This window comes from Oncorhynchus tshawytscha, linkage group LG04 (genome assembly GCF_018296145.1).
Source record: "Oncorhynchus tshawytscha isolate Ot180627B linkage group LG04, Otsh_v2.0, whole genome shotgun sequence".
In the NCBI taxonomy this organism is placed as follows: Eukaryota; Metazoa; Chordata; class Actinopteri; order Salmoniformes; family Salmonidae; genus Oncorhynchus; species Oncorhynchus tshawytscha.
The window spans coordinates 27265454-27280628 of record NC_056432.1 but is presented as its reverse complement, the minus strand read 5'-3'; the positions used below and the strand labels follow the sequence as shown (position 1 = coordinate 27280628).

The 15175-nt window shown below is 42.8% G+C and overlaps 1 protein-coding gene and 1 pseudogene across 6 annotated transcripts in view; both read right to left on the bottom strand.

Annotated features, from left to right (window-relative positions):
- Positions 1-427: 427 nt before the first annotated feature.
- On the bottom strand, positions 428-1678 carry LOC112249682 (annotated as a pseudogene).
- A 7317-nt stretch (positions 1679-8995) lies between these two features.
- LOC112248447 (calcineurin-binding protein cabin-1) overlaps positions 8996-15175 on the bottom strand; it is a 61311-nt gene continuing 55131 nt past the window's right edge. For all 6 annotated transcript variants that reach the window (XM_024417473.2, XM_024417475.2, XM_024417474.2 and 3 more), the window contains 4 exons: positions 12633-12903; positions 11289-11444; positions 10968-11170; positions 8996-10665 (listed from right to left, as the gene is read on the bottom strand). In XM_024417473.2, the coding sequence (XP_024273241.1) occupies positions 10513-10665; positions 10968-11170; positions 11289-11444; positions 12633-12903 (783 nt within the window). In that variant the 3' untranslated portion in view covers positions 8996-10512. The remainder of the gene's footprint in view (positions 10666-10967; positions 11171-11288; positions 11445-12632; positions 12904-15175) is intronic.

Below are 15175 nucleotides of genomic sequence, written 5' to 3'. Positions count from 1 at the left end.
TTCGAGATCGATGTGGAGGAACTTGACTGGCCTGCACAGAGCCCTGACCTCAACCCCATCCAACACCTTTGGGATAAATTGGAATGCCTACTGTGAGCCAGTCCTAATTGCCCAACATCAGTGCCTGACCTCACTAATGATCTTGTGGCTGAATGGAAGCAAGTCCCAGCAGCAATGTTCCAACATCTAGTTGAAAGCCTTCCCAGAAGAGTGGAGGCTGTTATAGCAACTCCATATTAATACCCATTATTTTGGAATAAGATGTTCAACAAGCAGGTGTCCACATACGTTTGGTCATGTAGTGTACCACGGCTGTCGACTCACCCAGTTTATAATGCTCCTTCAATTGAATCCCGCCACCAAGTAAATTAATACTTTAGCTTTGAAAAAAACCTGTGGAAAAACATGTAACTTGTTGATTCTTTAATTACATACAGCTCACATTACAATCTCATTAAAGCAATTTATTACACACAAAATGTTTATTTTTCGACAAAAACATTTGAATAAATGAAATCAAAACAAAATAAATAGACAATTCAACAATAAACATATAATTGGGTAGGAACATATTCATTTTTCAGGCCTAAAGCCAGCTGTGATTTCAGACGAGTCAACAGCACTACTCTGGTAGTCATTCTAAAGCATATTGTCTCTGTTCCACTCCATTATAATTTTTGCTTGCTGATGTTTCTTCAGACACAGGTCCTTCTCCCTCAGCCTCAGCATGCAGTAGCATGGCCATGAGCTCTGGGTGTGATGCTGGACTTGGGACAGACCTCTAGGGGAAACACAGGTATGACAGCATAGTAGCATTTATGAGGTCTCACTGAGTCACCTGTGAGACTGCAGTCCTTCTCTTTTGGGAGAAACTGTGAGGAAATGGTTCACCAGCATGAGTAGGAGAAGAGTGGGTACTGGCTCCACTCAGCCACGTTGCCATGGTGAGATCCGTGGTGCACAGCCGGGGTACTGTAGTCAGTGGGCAGGTGGTGAGGGGGAGGGTACTGGGTATGGCTGGGGCCGCTCCACTGGCCCAGGGTCTGCTCTGTGCCATAAGGGCTGTAGATGTGGTGGCTGAGGACCCCTGGCTTGCCTGCTTGGGCCATGTTGAGCACACCTTTGTAGTCTGATGATGTCCTGCAAGGGGCTGCGGGCCACAGGGAGATGGTCTAATCTCATGAACAGAGGGCTTGGGGGCGTCATGCTCTGGGACTGTGGCTACATCAGGGACTCTGGACTCAAAGCTGGCCCGTCCAGAACCGCCATTGCTGCTGCCCAGGTTGGAGGAGAGAGATGGAGACCTCCCGTATTTATGGAACCTGAAAACAGAGAAGGCAGGGTGGTGGTCAGTGTTGTCTGCTTTGATGACAATGTGGCAGTGAGTTTTCCTTCCTACAGGCAGCAGGATGAACATTACTGAGATAGGCACCACAGCATGCTGCCTACCTGTTTGGCTGGTATGAAGCTGGGTCTGGTACTAGCTGCTCTGCATTGTACATTTCCCTGATGCAGGGTCCAGGGGGTGTGTCTGTCTGGCCGTGGTGTCCATGCTCCCTCTCAGGCCCCCAAGGGGAGTAGTGCTCCTCTTTCACCACTTCCTCCTCTTTTCTCTCAGTGAGTTCTGCCCGCTCTCCTTCGTATCCCTCATATGATGACATGTGTAAGCCTGCAAAACATACATGACCCACTGAGCCCAGAGAATAACAACCTCTACATGAAGGGATGAGTAGTTTGGTCACTAAACTAACTGGTGAAAGCCAATACTTGAAGGGCTGTCCTCATATGAGTCTTTGCTTAGATAATCCATTTCCTTTGTTTTTTTCTCTGTTGAGGCTGGGATTCTGTTGCATGCCTGCCGAGGAAAATACAACAGGATCATTAGTACACATATTCAAGGCAAGCAGAAAATAGAAAAGAAAGAGTGAAATAGAAAAGTAATGATCAACAATTCTAGCTACTTTTTTGTATTAGTTCCTTCGTCTCGGAAGCCTTTCGCAAATGGGTTGTGGTCAATCTTCAGCTTTGTTAACTAGGGGAAAAATAGTTTTAAACATATAAAATAAAGGGTAGTGCCCTGCTGTGCCAGTGACTGCAGTGAGACTGACCTTAGTGTTCTGGTAAGCGGTGACCGAGGTGAAGGTGGTCTCAGAGAAGGTGAAGGTCTGGAAGACACTCCAGCATACACTGTACATGTCGTCTGCCTGGACAATGTGGAAGCGCGGCTGATAGCAGTGCATGGAATGCAAAATGATCTGAAAGAGAGATGCACAGTTAGTTTAGTCACTGGAACAAAGACAACAGTTAATGTCAAAGTAAAATAATTTGCCAATGCTCTATAGAGTAAGTCATATATATATATATACAGTGCCTTGCGAAAGTATTCGGCCCCCTTGAACTTTGCGACCTTTTGACACATTTCAGGCTTCAAACATAAAGATATAAAACTGTATTTTTTGTGAAGAATAAACAACAAGTGGGACACAATCATGAAGTGGAACGACATTTATTGGATATTTCAAACTTTTTTAACAAATCAAAAACTGAAAAATTGGGCGTGCAATATTATTCAGCCCCCTTAAGTTAATACTTTGTAGCGCCACCTTTTGCTGCGATTACAGCTGTAAGTCGCTTGGGGTATGTCTCTATCAGTTTTGCACAACGAGAGACTGACATTTTTTCCCATTCCTCCTTGCAAAACAGCTCGAGCTCAGTGAGGTAGGATGGAGAGCATTTGTGAACAGCAGTTTTCAGTTCTTTCCACAGATTCTCGATTGGATTCAGGTCTGGACTTTGACTTGGCCATTCTAACACCTGGATATGTTTATTTTTGAACCATTCCATTGTAGATTTTGCTTTATGTTTTGGATCATTGTCTTGTTGGAAGACAAATCTCCGTCCCAGTCTCAGGTCTTTTGCAGACTCCATCAGGTTTTCTTCCAGAATGGTCCTGTATTTGGCTCCATCCATCTTCCCATCAATTTTAACCATCTTCCCTGTCCCTGCTGAAGAAAAGCAGTTGCTTCAATATATCCACATAATTTCCCTTCCATCTATTCCCTGCCATCTATTTTGTGAAGTGCGCCAGTCCCTCCTGCAGCAAAGCACCCCCACAAAATGATGCTGCCACCTCTGTGCTTCATGTTTGGGATGGTGTTCTTCAGCTTGCAAGCCTCCCCCTTTTTCCTCCAAACATAATGATGGTCATTATGGCCAAACAGCTGTAATTTGGTTTCATCAGACCAGAGGACATTTCTCCAAAAAGTACGATCTTTGTCCCCATGTGCAGTTGCGAACCGTAGTCTGGCTTTTCTGGAGCAGTGGCTTCTTCCTGGCTGAGCAGCCTTTCAGGTTATGTCGATATAGGACTTGTTTTACTGTGGATATAGACACTTTTGTACCCGTTTCCTCCAGTATCTTCACACGGTCCTTTGCTGTTGTTCTGGGATTGATTTGCACTTTTTGCACCAAAGGAGGTTCATCTCTAGGAGACAGAACGCTTCTCCTTCCTGAGCGGTATGACGGCTACGTGGTCCCATGGTGTTTATACTTGCGTACTATTGTTTGTACAGATGAATGTGGTACCTTCAGGCGTCCTGAAATTACTCCCAAGGATGTAGCAGACTTGTGGAGGTCTACACTTTTTTGGCTGATTTCTTTTGATTTTCCTATGATGTCAAGCAAAGAGGCACTGAGTTTGAAGGTAGGCCTTGAAATACATTCACAGGTACACCTCCAACTGATTCAAATGATGTCAATTAGCCTATCAGAAGCTTGTAAATTCATGACATCATTTTCTGGAATTTTCCAAGCTGTTTAAAGGCACAGTCAACTTAGTGTATGTAAACTTCTGACCCACTGGAATTGTGATACAGTGAGTTATAAGTGAAATAATCTGTCTGTAAACAATTGTTGGAAAAATGACTTGTGTCATGCACAAAGTAGATGTCCTAACAGACTTGCCAAAACTATAGTTTGTTAACAAGAAATTTGTGGAGTGGTTGAAAAACAAGTTTTAATGACCCCAACCTAAGTGTATGTATACTTCCGTCTTCAACTGTATTATTGATTGAACTTACCATCGAACAGCAGTAACTATTGCCGATTGTCCCTTTACATTTTTTTCACTGATGATCAAAATGAGGTTTGCTGAATGAACAACATACATCACTTTCCCCAACAATAAAATTAAAGAAATGATATACGATTTTGATTCATTCTTACAAAACAGTTAATACACTACTAAAATACACAGGTCATATATGATATATTGGTTGAATCAATGACTTCATCTTGACCAAACATGGTCTCTGGCATATCCAATTCTCTAATCTGAGAAAGTAAGGAGTGTGTGAGGGACCAATAAACCCATAATGGTGTGATAACTTACATTAATACCTGTATCTTTCTCTAGGTGAGTCTAACCTGGGGGTGGCCAGGTTGGGTGTTGGGGTTGCAGGCAGTGCCTTGGGGGTTGTGTATTGGGGAGTCTAGAGAGGACAATGCTCCAATAGATAATCTCATTAGGGCAGTTTCCCCTGCAGGCCCAAGTTTCTCCATGCGGAAAGGCACTGCATGGGCCAGCAATTAACAATCAGTTAGCACCACAGGCAAGACACCACAGACTGAAAGAGACAGAGGGAGAGAGAGATAAAGACTGGGCAAAACCTCCCTGCCAATCCGAAGGAGCCCTCCCTCCAACAATCATCATCGTCCATAGGCTAGATGTCTCCTCCTCTATCCACCCCTGTTACCATAAGCTAAACAAATGCTAAACTTGAAATGGAAAACCATTCACAGCACTTCAGCAGTTCCTCCATGGATCATCTCTACTTCCTCTGACACTTAAAAGTACCTCAAATACCCTCAATAGATCTAAAAACTTTATTCAGGTAGTTCGAATTTAGAAATAATGTCTCTCACTCAGCTTTGTCTGACAAAACCAGGCAGTTTTCAAACAATCCTTATACAATTAGTCAGTATCTTTCATTGTATGCTTATGTGTACATATTGAATACAGTACCTCCAGTGGTAGCATTGCATGTTCCAAGTTTCCATAGTATTATTGTGATGTCTATTGTCTTTGTAATTTGCTCCCGTGAATATCTAACATTTCCTTTGCAAATGGCTGTATCAAACCAGGAAACATCCATCTAATGGAACAGCAGTTGAACAGGCCTCAGGAGAGATTTTACAACTAGAAAGCTTGGCCTGTGAGGATATTGACTGGCTAGTTTAAAGAGCCCGTGTTGAGTCGGCGTATATTATTCACATTACGCCAACAGACCCACTCAGAGAACAGTATTGGATTTTCACACCACATGTTCTAACATTAATTTGAAAAGGCTATTCTGGAGAAAAAAAAGACATATATGCAGTATGCATAATGGTTCCACCAATCTCCCTGCAGAGACGACCAGCCTGCTAGCAGCACTATGAGCTTTAGGAAGTGTGATGTGGTTTCATTCTCCTGATATGTGAAACCAATTGTTGCTGAGGAGTTATTAAATCACAGATTCAGTGTTACTCTCCACACCTTGCACTTGTGAGGGAAAATGCATATTCCCAGGGCTACTTGAGCCGGCTCCCCCTCGTAAGCTTTCCAGCAGGGACTTACTACCAGTCGCACAGCATCAGTCCCCTCAGAGCCATGTCATGGGATATCAAAACAAGGAGGGCACAGCTCTTTGTGATTACAAGAGTGTGACTATTTCAGGAAATGGAGAAGGGACATATTTTGATGTTGAATCGTTTTAAGTCGTCACTGTTGAAAGGCTTAGAGCAGAGATGGGCAACTGGTGGCTCGCGGGCAAAAGGCCCTCGGATGAATTCCCTCCCAACCACAAAATAAATGAGTGGGCCCCTCATGAAAAGTTCATTATGTTTTGTGGCCCCCATCAAAGTTGCCCATCTCTGGCTTACAGGGAAGTCTAATGTGAGCATGTCAATGTCAGAGCTAAGGTGTACATTTCAGCAGCGGCAGTGGCAATCCCATTACGCAGTGAAGATGGAGGTGACAGGTGTGATAGCCAGGCCGCTGTATGTGGCAGAGGACACAGGCCAGAGTCAGGGTGGCAGGTCTACTGTTATATTTTACAGCTGCTGCCATCTGCTTTATTTAGACTTGGGCAACACATCAGAGGAATTGCGGCCTTGACAATAATGACTGAGTTAAGAACTGGTGAAGCTAACTATAATCACACCATGAAGTGACCCAAAGAGTCATCAATCAATCTCTATGAATTATTTCAGTCAACACTGTTTGTCATATCTACAACCCAGTGCTTCAAAGTATATTCCCAACATACCAATATATGAACTCTCTCGACACTGGATGTAATAAAGCTGGTGAAAGTGATACCATTGCCAGGGGTGGCAGGTAGCCTAGTGGTTAGAGTGTTTGGCCAGTAACAAAGGTTGCTAGATCAAATCCCCGAGCTGACAAGGTAAAAATCTATCGTTCTGCCCCTGAACAAGGCAGTTAACCCACTGTTCCTAGGCCGTCATTGTAAATAAGAATTTGTTCTTAACTGACTTGCCTAGTTAAATGAAAAATAAAATAAATACATGGCATAGAGATTAAGGGATGCCAAACACTAGATTTACAGTACTTAAAAATGTACTTCGTTGCTCAATTTGTGTCAATAGTGTAGCTAATGTGTCCTGACTGTTCTCCTACACAGATGAGTCTACTAGGGCACATCCCAAAGCATTTGCCCACAGTGGAGTCTATGGCGGGGCCGCTGTCCAGGCCCCCGTGTCTGCTTACTGATCACCTTTACCACTGATGCTCTACCTCCCAGGTGTCAGTCTCTAGATCCCCTTGTGCTCAATTGTTAACAGCTGCCAATACACAGCCGGGCCGATGGATCAGACGGCTCTCCTCCAGCCCAATAAAGAGCCCCTGCAGTAGGCCGATGAGAAATCTCACACCTTCGGCCCACATTAGCTATGCAGCATGCCCTTTTGATGCCTTAATTGGTCACTTTGATGGGTTTGTATTGGTAGCAGTCGCTGGCTGAAGACAGTCTGATGTCAGTGGCGCTCCAAGCCCTTTGCCTTCTGGTACATAACCTCAAACATGGGAAAGACTCACACTTGTCATGAGAAATGGTTAAACCTGACAATAGAGCCATTCCATAGTTATTTTGTGGTTGTTAGCTGACCATTTAATCTCAAGTGCTGTAAATCATGTTTTAGCTATAAACAATGACACAGTGCATAACTACAGTGTTTTCAGAAAGTATTCCCACTCCTTGACTTTTTCCACATTTGGTTGTGTTACACCCTGAATTTAAAATTGATTAAATTTAGATGTTGTGTCACTGGCCTTCACAAAATGACAAAAGTAGAATTATGTTTTGACACATTTTTACAAATGAATTCAAAATTATAAGCTGAAATGTCTTGAGTCAGTACTGCACAGTTGCAAACCGTAGTCTGGCTTTTTTTATGGCGGTTTTGGAGCAGTGGCTTCTTCCTTGATGAGCGGCCTTTCAGGTTATGTCTATAGGACTCGTTTTACTGTGGATATCAATACTTTTGTACCTGTTTCCTCCAGCATCTTCACAAGGTCCATTACTGTTGTTCTGGCATTGATTTACACTTTTTGCACCAAAGTATGTTTATCTCTAGGAGACAGAATGCATCTCCTTCCTGAGCGGTACGACAGCTGCGTGGTCCCATGGTGTTTATACTTGCGTACGATTGTTTGTACAGATGAACGTGGTACCTTCAGGCATTCGGAAATTGCCCCAAGGATGAAGCAGACTTGTGGAGGTCTACAATTTTTGGATGATTTCTTTTGATTTTCCCATAATGTCAAGCAGAGGCACTGAGTTTGAAGGTAGGCCTTGAAATACATCCACAGCTACACCTCCAATTGACTCAAATGATGTCAATTAGCCTATCAGAAGCTTCTAAATTCATGACATAATTTTCTGGATTTTTCCAAGCTGTTTAAATGCAGTCAACTTAGTGTATGTAAACTTCTGACCCACTGGAATTGTGATACAGTGAATTATATGTGAAATAATCTGTCTGTAAACAATTGTTGGAAAAATTACTTGTGTCATGCACAAAGTAGATGTCCTAACCGTCTTTCCAAAACTATAGTTTGCTAACAAGAAATTTGTGGAGTGGTTGAAAAACAAGTTTTAATGACTCCAACCTAAGTGTATGTAAACTTCCAACTTCAACTGTAGGCACTTAACTTATTCCTGCTGACAGACAGAGGTTGAAACACTGAAGAAAGAAATCACTTACCAACCCCCTCTGCCTGATCAAGGCATGGAGAAGACAGATCTCACTATTTCAAGGGATGGGGAGCACACATTTGGTCCACCTCATAACAAAACTCAAATGTAGCTTTCCTTGCAAAGGGGTAAATGACAAATTCACAGCACTTTATAAGAAACTTCTGGAAGTTATCCCACCGTGTCCGGGACTTCACACAAGTGTGCAAGCTCTTTGACTAAAATATCAGAGCGGGACAAGGTGTCGTCTCAACATGACTGATACACAGGGGACATGTTGGCAGAAAAATGGACACTTTGCCACAGATCGTTTTGTTTAGGCGAAACTTGACTTGAGATTGTAGTTTGTAGACCGAGACATTGAGCTGGTCTTGCTAACAGATTGAAACTATATACAGCCATTGCAACAAATACATTACCATTATAGCTGCCGGGGATTGAAGTTCAAACTCAACCTAAATATGGAAATAAACAGAACATTTCAGTTCAAAACACCAAGGAATGAAAATATGTATTAAAGAAATTGAATGGGATCTTAAGCACTTAAAAATTTCAAAAATATTGTACGGATTAGAATTCATAACATATGATATACGAATTGGATAACGTTGTACACGATTGGGCACAATTTTCAGGGACCTGTTTTGGCTTGTGAGGGCTACTTTCAAAACTACTGGCTGAAATTATACAGCCAGTATAATTAAAGAGCACCAAGACCAGATAAAAGCGTATCACGTATATTTTTGGTTTGTGACATCTTTAATGTGGCAAGTTAATATGTAAAGAACAACAACTCCCCAGCCTGTGCCAAGGTTTAAGGAAGAAAAACCTCTCAGCCATTATACATTCCCATAAGAAGCTCAGCAGCAGAAATACAAAACAGTATTTTACACCAAAAAATACAAACATCCATTTACAGGTCAATTTACAAGTCAGTCAAGCAAGACTTGTTCAGGCAATGTCCTTTACAATTATTTCTTCATAATTTCTTCATTTTTTAAAAAGTCTTCTAAAGACAATTTACAAGAAACATATGGTAAATATCCTTTTTATAGAAACAATCTGTAAAAAAAAAAAACATTCTATTGTCGTCCTCTGAGTTGACATAGAATTTAAACATATTTACCAAGGCATTTTCTCTGAATTAGGAACATCCACACTTGACCCCATGGGAAATAAACACCCGGACCACGTAAGAGTTGCTTCATTTGAGAATATGTTTTAAATGTGATATGTACAAAAGCTAATTCAGACTAATCCAAACCATCACTTTGTCTATTATTCTGAGCAATGCTGGTGACAGGACCTCTTCCTGGTAAAGAAGGGTCCTCCAAGCTACAAATCCCCAGAGAAACAAAAGGACAAAATCAAACAAGACTTGATAGAATACAGTTGAGTACAAAAATAGAACATGAACAAGAGACAAATCAAAGACATCCCACTTGGAAGTGTAAACATATCCAATCTGCTACAGGTTATTAGGCTTTGGAGAAGTAGGGTCCTCAACATTGCTTTAGGAGCCCTATATAAAACTGGTTTGCAGTCCTCATTAAATCTTAGTGTCCATGAAAATGCAGGTCACATACAAATGTGGATTTCTTGCCGTTCAGATTCTTATATCAATGTGTATGGATAGAAGTTGGCTGGCACCTGTGATATGTTGCCATGGCACATTTCATCGTGTTGAAGCACCTCAGTGTGGGATGTTGCATTCCAACAACAAGGATTTAGCTGCAGTTGAAACATACAGTAAAAGCAGGCCAAATTCTAGTCCCCATTACATGTGAATGATGTATAAATCACAGCCAATGATGCCAACTGCATTGCATGCAAAGAATGTGTCTACATAGCAACAATCCACCACCAATTCTGACCATTTAACTTACAGTAAGCGTAGATCATCATTCTACACCTTTTCCCATTTTCATGTGAAAGACTATGGAGAGCTTGGTTAGCTGACAGGTGTGATAAGTGTAAATGGCACTTAGCAAAATTATTGTTTAACGAAAAACATCCCCAGTCATCCAGTGTCAAGAGCAGAACATTGCGCATTTGCACATTTTCACTTCAAGAGCTTTTTTCCATTAAGACAGCTTGAAATTACAAGATAGACCAACTGCACCAACACAGAGACACTAGCTGCAGTGACATGTACCATTCCATTGTTTCAAGACAAGGGAGGAAGTGGAGGGGCTTGATGGTAGTCAGGTCTAGCTCCAAGGAGTGGCCTGGGTTTGTTCAGTCTTGTAGCAGTGGCTCAGATGTCCATGTAATCATCCTCCTCATCCCCATCGTCTGATTCACTCTCCAGAGAGGACTCCTGGCTGGAGGTCTCCTGCACCTCCAGGGCCGGCTGGCTCAGCGTCTCCTTCTTCACTGTGGCCGCCGACTGGGAGGACAGGATCACGTTCTGCACAGGAACAGGAGCAGAGAACAGCAGGGTTTAGTTTCACTGACAGACAGAGTGAGAAGACAGAAGGTTGCCAGAAAGATAGATAGGATAGGGAGAGATAAATAGATAGGAGACAGCGATAAGATATAGATATATAGGAGAGAGATAAATAGATAGGAGACAGCGATAAGATATAGATAAATAGATAGGATAGCTAGAGAGCAATACATAGATAGGATAGGGAGAGAGATATAAATAGATATATAGGAGAGAGAAAAATAGATAAGAGAAAGGGAGAGAGAGAGAGAGAGAGAGAGCACCTTGAGTCTCTGCTTGGTTTCCTCTGAAATACTTCCTTTGGGGGAGAGCAGGGTGGGAGTAGGCGGGGTGACGGTGATCTCCGGGGGGAACTTGGTGACGGTGGAGGGGATGAAGAGCTTTGGCATGTTGGGGGGGATGCGTGAGCGGATACGACTAGGGTCCGAAATCTTGCACTGCTCACTGCTGCCATATAGCTGCTGGTCTAAACAACAGAGGAGGTAGAGACAGATTGGACAGAGGAACATTATGATAACTTCTCACATGGATCCGCCCCTTATTGGAAGTCTTACTTGGTAATTCCTGGTTGTAAATGTTCTTACCTGAGCAAGGTTGTGTGGCACTACAGGAAGCAGGCTCGTCATGGTACCAGCCTGCAGCCTCCTGCCCTGGGGACACAGTGGCCAACTTCATTTGTTGGCAAAGATGAGACTCCTGCTGTCTGTAGGACAGTCCCTCTGGGGGCTCCTCACGTTCCTCTGGAGAAATACAACCACATCACCTGTCACAATCCATACAGCATTCAAAACACATACACAAGCACAGTGAAGAAAGACAAGATGGCAGGCACTCACTCATACTTCTGGGGTTGACAGAATAACCCATTTCAGACTGATTCAGTATGCAGTGCACTATACTATAGCAACAATGTTTGCAATGACCAATATTAACATGAGCTTACTGGAAGACACATTTTTTTATTTTTAATACACAGACAAACAAAGCCACTGATTTCAAACAGTGCTCCAGGCTGCCATAACAGATCCCACAACAAAAGCTGGAGGAAAATAGGAAATACGAGGGAAAGTAATGCCTCAGCCTGCCTGCGAGATCCTCATGTAGCATCGTTCAGTAGCGCTCGCAGCCCTGCCAGCATATACAATCATCCACTCTCTCTCTCTACCCGACCTCTTCATTCAGGTTGCCTGGGAAACCATTAGTAGATTTCAGTGTCAAGCTTCCTGATGCTGAGCATTGATCTCCTAAACCTCACACCTCACGTGTGCGCACTCATGTGGATGATACCCTCCTTAAATATTCAATGTACTCAACAATCAGGACGGTAAACTCCTGATCGGTAAACGCCTGCATCATCAGAAGAACAGTGTTCCCGGGTTAAAGACATATCATTATTTCAAACACTTCCATCTGTAAGTGTCAGATGTACTATGTACTAGGGAGACATTAGTGACTTACTAAACTAGAAATTCAATATTCAACCAGGTCATGATGTACAGAAGTTACATAACACAGCTCTGGGTGGGCAAGTGTGCCCCTTGCTGGCTGGCTATCTAACTACACAGAGACAGAGACAAACAGAGAGCGAAAGAAACAGAGCGAGGGAGAAAAGCTCTGACAGTTTAATCTGTCCTCCTCCACTAGAGAAGCAGGTACAAAGCAGGGAATCATCAACTGCAGATACAACACAGTGAAAAAAACAACAGTTTGTAGCTAACTTACTGTGGCTGTTACAAATCTATTCATGTTACAATATATTCTCCAAAGAAGATCCACACAATTTTAATGAAATGCTTGATGAACTTATCCTCGTTGTAGCAGCATATTTTATTTTAAACACATTCTTTTTTATCAGACCAGTGTAACAGGCAGTGTTACTGTTGTGTTTTATGAAATGTACTGCAAGAGGAGGGAGGAAAGAAACTTACCTGTTTGGGGGTGGAAGGCCATAGTTGAAGCAGGGTGGATAGGCAGGGGGGCTCTCCTGTGCTGGGGCTGACAATGCTCGTGGGAGCCGCTGGCTGGAGGTCTGGGCACCTTGCTAAGGGGCTCGTACTGGAGTTTGGCTTGGCTATCCTGGACAGACAGGGGGTGGCAGGCAGCGTGACTGAGCAGGACCGGGGTGGGCAGAGAGGCAGGGAAGAAGATGTCGCGGTGCTCCTTGGAGTACTTAGGTGTTGTCGGGGCATCACTGGCAGACTGATAAAGATAAAGACAGAGTGGCAGTAAGGAGGAGGAGCCTGACGGAGTGCCCATCTGCAGTAGAATCTTCTTTCCCCTGTACATAGAACCGCATTAGAAACAGTTTGAGTCATTATAACCAACACCATCTCACTGTTCACACAGAAAAAAATGACCTTCATTACAATTACACTGACTTAACGCTAGAGCGGTGTCCTGTGGAGGTCTCAGGGGGTCTGAGGCTTACTTTTCTGTGTGGAACCTGTAGTGTGTGGAGTCAGACTGGGCAAGCATGCAGGCCGCTGGATGGGGATCTGCCACCACAGGAACACAACTCCAGGACTCCACCCCCCGACCCTACCTGCCACTCTCCCATGTGTGTTTATGAGTAGTCCTCATAAACACAAGACCTGCACAAACAACCTGTGACAAGAGCCACCCTGCTCCCACAGCTGCTGTCATGGCAACCGGAAGAACACAGCCAATGGAAAATGGCATGAATACAGTTTCCGTTCGGTTTTCCCTCAAATAGGAAAGCTTTAGACTGAACGCCAGGGACACATTGGATAGCTGGGAAGGAGGAATTCGAGGCAGGGCACTGATAATGATATACAGCAGTAGTAAAGCTAATCAAATGAAGGTAAGAAAGTCAGAGGGTCAGTGTAATTTCATCTCACTTTAAAGATTCAAACCAAATGAATGCACAAGATGGAGTATAGATGATTTTCTATAATCTTATCATGACTCATGTCCAGGTTAAAGTTGGAATCCATTGCGGAGAAACTGAAACGTCCATTTGCTATATTACAATAACAAAGATATTACTTCAAACACCGAACGCGGTTTTATTCTCTCGGACATCATTTCATGCGAGATAGAAGAGGATGTACTAAGACTTGTTTCATTTATTACTTTGCCGAATGTTCATCTCCTTTTCAAAAACAAAACAAAAACAAATGTGCCTGGGGGGCGATCACTGGCACAGTTTCACCTTTCGCAGGTCTCAGCTTTAAGGTAACATGACTATCAGGTTGCCACACAACACAAGGTTAGTCTGGATCAGTCAACTGATCTACCAATAACATAGCTCACTTGGTATTTTTCTCAGAATCCCACTGCAGGGATTTATAGTCAAATCCTGCTCCGAGTTGTTTATTACGAGGCTCCATGAGGGATTCACACAGGCTTCAACAAACCAACCAACCAAACCTCCAGCTGCAACAGACCCACATCTCAGCTCAACACAGACCAACAGCAGTTCCTACAGGGTTCCATTGCTAGCTTTGAAGCTTCTTATATCATGAATTATACATAAAAGGAACACAATAAAGACCCTTTGCTCTGGGAATAAGTACCTGAGAGCACTGCAGCAGACTCTTCCGTGTAGCCTAGTTGTTGTTTCCACCATTCATTGAGTATCATATCAGGACTGCTTACAGCCAGGCTGGTTTCAAAGTGGGTGGTCCCTTCTGCAATTACTGAGATGGGGTTTAACTTTTTATGGCTGCAGGGGCAGTATTGAGTAGCTTGGATGAAAGGGGGCCCATTGTAAACAGCCAGCTCCTCAGTCTCAGTTGCTAATATATGCATATTATTATTAGTATTGGAAAGAAAACACTCTAAAGTTTCCAAAAATGTCAAAATATTGTCTGTGAGTATAACAGAACTGACATTGCAGGCAAAACCCTGAGGAAAATCAAAACAGGAAGTGGCTTCTATTTTGAAAACTCCATGTTCCATAGCCTCCCTTTGCTGGATTTAAAGGGATATGAACCAGATTCATTTTCCTATCGCTTCCTCAAGGTGTCAACTGTCTTCAGACATAGTTTCAGGCTTTTATTTTGAAAAATTAGCCAGAACGATAACATCGCGTCAAGTGGTCACATGACTTTTGCTCGCGCAACAGAGTTTGGATAGGTATTGCTTTTCCCTCTCCTACTGTGAAAGACATTTTCGGTTGATATATTATCGATTATATATTTTAAAAACAACCTGAGGATTGATTATAAAAAACGTTTGACATTTTTCTGTGGACATAATGGAAACTATTTGGAATTTTTGTCTGCGTTGTCGTGACCGCTCTTTCCTGTGGATTTCTGAACATAACACGACAAACAAACCGAGGTATTTTGGATATAAAAATAATCTTTATGGAACAAAAGGAACATTTGTTGTGTAACTGGGAGTCTCGTGAGTGAAAACATCCAAAGATCAAAGGTAAACAATTAATTTGATTGCTTTTCTGATTTGTGACCAAGCTTCCTGATGCTAAGTGTACTTAATGTTTTGT